Below are 5,000 nucleotides of genomic sequence, written 5' to 3'. Positions count from 1 at the left end.
CTGGAACCCCGAGAGAGGCCCCACCCAGTGTGTGTGTGTGTGTGTGTGTGTGTGTGTGTGTGTGTGTGTGTGTGTGTGTGTGTGTGTGTGTGCTTGTGTGTGTGTGTGTGTGTGTGTGTGTGTGTGTGTGTGTGTGTGTGTGTGTGTGTGTGTGTGTGTGTGTGTGTGTGTGTGAATGTATCGGTTATAGGTTTCAAATACCCGGTGTGCGTGTTTGAGCAATACGAAAGAAAGAGAGAGGGAATAGAGGAGAGAGGAGATGGGGGTAAAGGGTTAGAAGTATGTGTGTGTCTGTGTGTGTGTGTGTGTGTGTGTGTGTGTGTGTGTGTGTGTGTGTGTGTGTGTGTGTGTGTGTGTGTCTGTGTGTCTGTGTGTGTGTGTGTGTGTGTGTGTGTGTGTGTGTGTGTGTGTGTGTGTGTGTGTGTGTGTGTGTGTGTGTGTGTGTGTGTGTGTGTGCGCGTGTGCGTGTGTGCGCGTGTGTGTTGGTGTGTTGGTGTGTTGGTGGGGTGAAGGGGGGAGGGAGGTTACAAAGTGACTGTCCAGTTCCGTAAGTCGGTTGGACAGCTGTCCCTTGAGGGGCCATAGATTCGGTGTGCACTACTGCGGCTTTAACGTGAGCAGAAAGGGGTTAAGGCTGGACCCGATGCAGATGTGTCTGTGCATATGCTCGCTTGTGTGTGTGTCTGTGACTGTGTGCGTGAGGGTGGGTGCGCGCGTGTGTGCGCGTGATTGATTTGTTCCGGTCCTTCTGAACCTATCGAGCAAGTTGCTCAGTGAAAGGAGCGGCGATGTAGGTCACAAAAGGCTCGCTACACAATAACGTACACAGCGACGAGTAAATCATCTGCGATCGTAGCGCAAGTTTGTTGAAGTTCGACGCGCCGTCCGGTCGCACGCCAGACACCAGACGCCACTTTCGACCCGACTCAAGTGTGCCTTTACTATTGTGGTGGTGTGTCCCCAAACCGCCCATCCCCTTCCAAGAAACATATCTACCTTTCTAAATACAAGATAGCCCGAATACAAGATAGACCGATAGCCCGCCTAATCTCAGTCTGACTACTTCAAACTCCACATCGCGACCGGTGAAAGTATTAACGAACGCAACGAAAAGCCCCTGAAAGGCGTGAATTAAGATAAAGGCCAGTCCACTATGTCAACATTTGGTTTCCTAAATGGTTTATTGAAGATAAGTTTATAGGATAGATTATCTAAATACATTAACACCATTTGGTGGGTTTGATGTGTAACCGCGCAGCCACTTAATGGCAGAGATATAAAACGTCATTTTATCTACAAATATAGTTCATATAAATGGTATCACGCCAGGCCGTTTGTAATCTGGCCCCTCAGTCTCAGCGCGCCCCCCTCCCCTTCCTCCCCACATCCTATCTGGCTACACGTGTGGGAGACTTGAAAGAAGAATGATACTCATTAGTCTGCATTAGTCGGGGAATTTAGTGTTTGTGTGTGTGTGTGAGTGTGTGTGTGTGTGTGTGTGTGTGTGTGTGTGTGTGTGTGTGTGTGTGTGTGTGTGTGTGTGTGTGTGTGTGTGTGTGTGTGTGTGTGTGTGTGTGAGAGAGTATGATGCATATGTGTGTCTGTATGTGTGTGTCTGAGTTTTCACGTGTGTGTGATTTTGCGAGTTTTTATGTGTTTGTTTACTCGCATATGTATGTATGTGTGTGTGTCCATGTGTGTGTGTGTGTGTGTGTGTGTGTGTGTGTGTGTGAGAGAGATAGAGTATGATGCATATGTGTGTCTGTATGTGTGTGTCTGAGTTTTCACGTGTGTGTGATTTTGCGTGTTTTTATGTGTTTGTTTGCTTGCATATGTATGTATGTGTGTGTGTCCGTGTGTGTGTGTATGTGTGTGTGTGTGTGTGTGTGTGTGTGTGTGTGTGTGTGTGTGTGTGTGTGTGTGTGTGTGTGTGTGTGTGTGTGTGTGCTTGTGGCCTTACATATGTGCATGTGTCCTCACATGTGTGTGTGTCTGTGTCTGTGCGTGTGTGTGACCTCTCTGACATCTGGTCGAATGCAGTCTGAATTTTTTTTTAAAAGTGGTCGTTTTTGGTGCTTGCCGTTTGTACAGGCCTGCCTGTGCTTAGCCTAGCATCTTTAGCAGCAGTTTGTGTTGCTACTGCTAGGTGTTTGATGTGGTGCGTAATGAGATAAGGCCCAACTGCAGTCTGCTGTCTGGCCCTTATCTCCAATTTCAGATTAGTACGAGTGATTTCAATCCTGCTGAGTTTGGTTTGGCTGCCGGGCGCGTTGAACTCAACCACCACCACAAACACGACTCAGTGTTGACGTGGCAGACAGACCAACGGACAGATCGGCAGGCAGACGGACACCCAGGTAGACAGACAGACAGAAAAGCAGGTAGACACACAGGTAGACAGACAGGCAGACAGATAGACAAGCAGGACGACGGACAGAGAGGCAGACTGGAAGACTGACATACATAGACAGATAGATGGACGGATAGACAAAAATACAAAAAGCAACTAATTGGATGTGCTGCAGCAGTCACTCACAGTCAAGGCTCAGTCCTTACGGCTGTGATCCGGGTTCGATTCCAGCCCGTGGTCGTTTGCTGCATGTCCTCCCCTACCTTCCTGCGTTACTCTCAGTGGCTGTCACGAATCAATCCTAAAAATAAATAAATCTTAAAGAAACGGCTGGCACAGACAGACACTGTGTGTGTGTGTGTGTGTGCGTGTGTGTGTGTGTGTGTGTGTTGTGTGTTGTGTGTGTGTGTGTGTGTGTGTGTGTGTGTGTGTGCGTGCGTGTGTGTGCGTGTGTGCAGATGTGTGTGCGTGCTTGCGTGCGGAGAGCGAGCCACGTTCGGGTCATGTGTGCAGGCTTTAACTAAGCGAGTGTCTGATCACTGGTAAGTAGCATGAAGCTTGGCTCTCTGCCGCATCACACAGAAACCGGTGTTTTAAGTGGATTAGTGGGGATCACAGCTATGGCATACGATATTGCCAGCAAGGCTACGGCCGAACCTCTGCTGAAAAAAAAAGAAAAAGAAAAGAAAATGGGAATATTGACATGAAAATTCACTTTCCGCTGTTTTAAGATGTAAACGTTGTTCACATCTTAATGCAGCCGACAGCAAAAATCTGTTTGCAATAATACTAGTACAAACATAGTATAATGTTTTATGACACATATATATATTTAAAAATAAATAGATAGATCACAATGTTCTACGCAACATCGAACGACTCTAATCGAGGATACAATGCATCAACAAACTATCTGCGGTGCCTCTATTTTAATTAAAGCAATGTGCTCTCTAAAAAGTGTCAAGTAAAATCGGTAAAAAAAATAAAATAAAGACATCTCCCACCACTAGCGCCCCCAGCCGCACCGCTTCCAGCCACCAGCTCCTTGTCGTCTGGCCACCGACACCTGCACCCGACGGAACCGCGCTCCCATTGGCCGAGGGGAGAGCCAGTTAAGTAGCAGTTCTGTGTTGTGAGGGGGAGGGCCATTCAAATCTTCTGGCTTGCGTATGCATGATGAGGGGCATGGCTTGGCCGGGCTTGCAGTGCCTTGTCACCGAGCCAGCGAGTCACAACACCCGGGACTTCAAAGGCAGACAGTTGCTTTGGGGGGCATTGGTGTGAGGTGTTGAGTGACAAAGAGAGAGAGGGACAGAGGCACATACAGAGAGCGAGAGAGCGAGAGAGAGAGAGAGAGAGAGAGAGAGAGAGGGAGAGAGAGAGGGAGAGAGAGAGAGTGAACAGACTGAGACTGATGCACAGCAGTGAGAGTGAAGGCAGTAGATAGATTGAAAGAGAAAAAGAAGGAGAAGGTGACAACACAACAGTGAACGTTAACGTTGGCCAGAGTATTCCTGGAGGACATCAGTGGAGGACAGGAGAGACACATCCGGAAGAAAGAACTAGGGGGGGGGGGGGAAAGAGAAGAGAACAGACAGACAGAGTGAGTGAGCGAGTGAGAGGTTTAAAGGGACCCAGAGAGACAGGCAGAGGAAGGGGTTGAGGAAGAGGTAGATTGTCCTCATCGGAGCATGCTGAGAGAGAGCTCATGGATTTAGTAGAGCTCTACCTGCCCGAGTGCTTCACCTACCACCCTGACACTGAGTAAGTACCGCCCTCTCTCGCCTTCTACATGGTCTGAAAAGTACGTTCTTTGTTTGATGTAAATTAGCGTGTGTGTGTGATATGTAAAACTGAGAGCGTGTCGGGCTGTATTGTAGAATTCGGTGGCAGCTGTGGTTTTTCGGTGGGAGCCCTTACTTATTTATTGCCGTCTTTGTGAGTGTGTGTGTGTGTGTGCACTCTGGATAGTATTGTCTTGTAATAAAGCATCTTTTCACTTTCTGTCAGTGTACAAGCAAGTCAACCCATGGAGATCAGTTCATCTCTTGAATGTACTTCACATGAATTTCATCTTTTGTATTCTTTACTTTTAGCTTAAAGCTGTTTTAATCTTAATTTCAGAGGTACATTTTAACCTCTGTGTTTAAGCGTGATTTACAACATACAACATTTAAAACATACCTACCTAAAATATATATTGCAGTCATTCACTCACATTACACATACAATGTGGTCCCTTAACTACCAACAAATGCAAAAACATTCCAAAATGTTGTTTTGTTGACGATTTGTTCATTTGTCTCAGCAATGCTTGAGAGGAGACTGCTTTGGTGACCAGTGTGGATGATGCCTCTGTGTCTTTACCGCTCTGCTCATTCACTATTTATTTGCGGATCTCGTGCGGTTCATAAGAAGACGTCGTCCTGAAAGAGGATCCTAACTGTGGCGTTTTGGAGCAGAGGCCCTAGGGGTCATCTGAGGCAAGGGCCAAGATGTTGATGACACATCCACTGTCATGACCATCACACACACACACACACACACGCACGCACACATACACACAAACACATGCACACACACACACACACACACAAACACACACATGGAAACACACTCACAGACACAGAAAGAGACAGACATACACGGA

The 5,000-nt window shown here is 47.3% G+C and overlaps 1 protein-coding gene across 2 annotated transcripts in view; it reads left to right on the top strand.

Moving 5' to 3' along the window:
- The window catches only part of LOC115534894 (estrogen-related receptor gamma), a 32,463-nt gene that overhangs the window by 4,675 nt on the left and 22,788 nt on the right, over positions 1-5,000 (top strand). Inside the window, exon 1 of one of the 2 annotated variants that reach the window (XM_030346177.1) lies at positions 3,505-4,114. The exons of the other annotated variant lie outside the window; for it this stretch is intronic. Coding sequence (XP_030202037.1) covers positions 4,059-4,114 — 56 coding nt within the window. The 5' untranslated portion in view covers positions 3,505-4,058. Of the gene's footprint in view, positions 1-3,504; positions 4,115-5,000 lie in introns of those variants that run through there. 2 annotated transcript variants of the gene reach the window in all.

Source organism: Gadus morhua, chromosome 21 (genome assembly GCF_902167405.1).
Source record: "Gadus morhua chromosome 21, gadMor3.0, whole genome shotgun sequence".
Classification (NCBI taxonomy): Eukaryota; Metazoa; Chordata; class Actinopteri; order Gadiformes; family Gadidae; genus Gadus; species Gadus morhua.
Note: the sequence above shows the minus strand (reverse complement) of the source record. Positions and strands in the feature narration are given on the sequence as shown.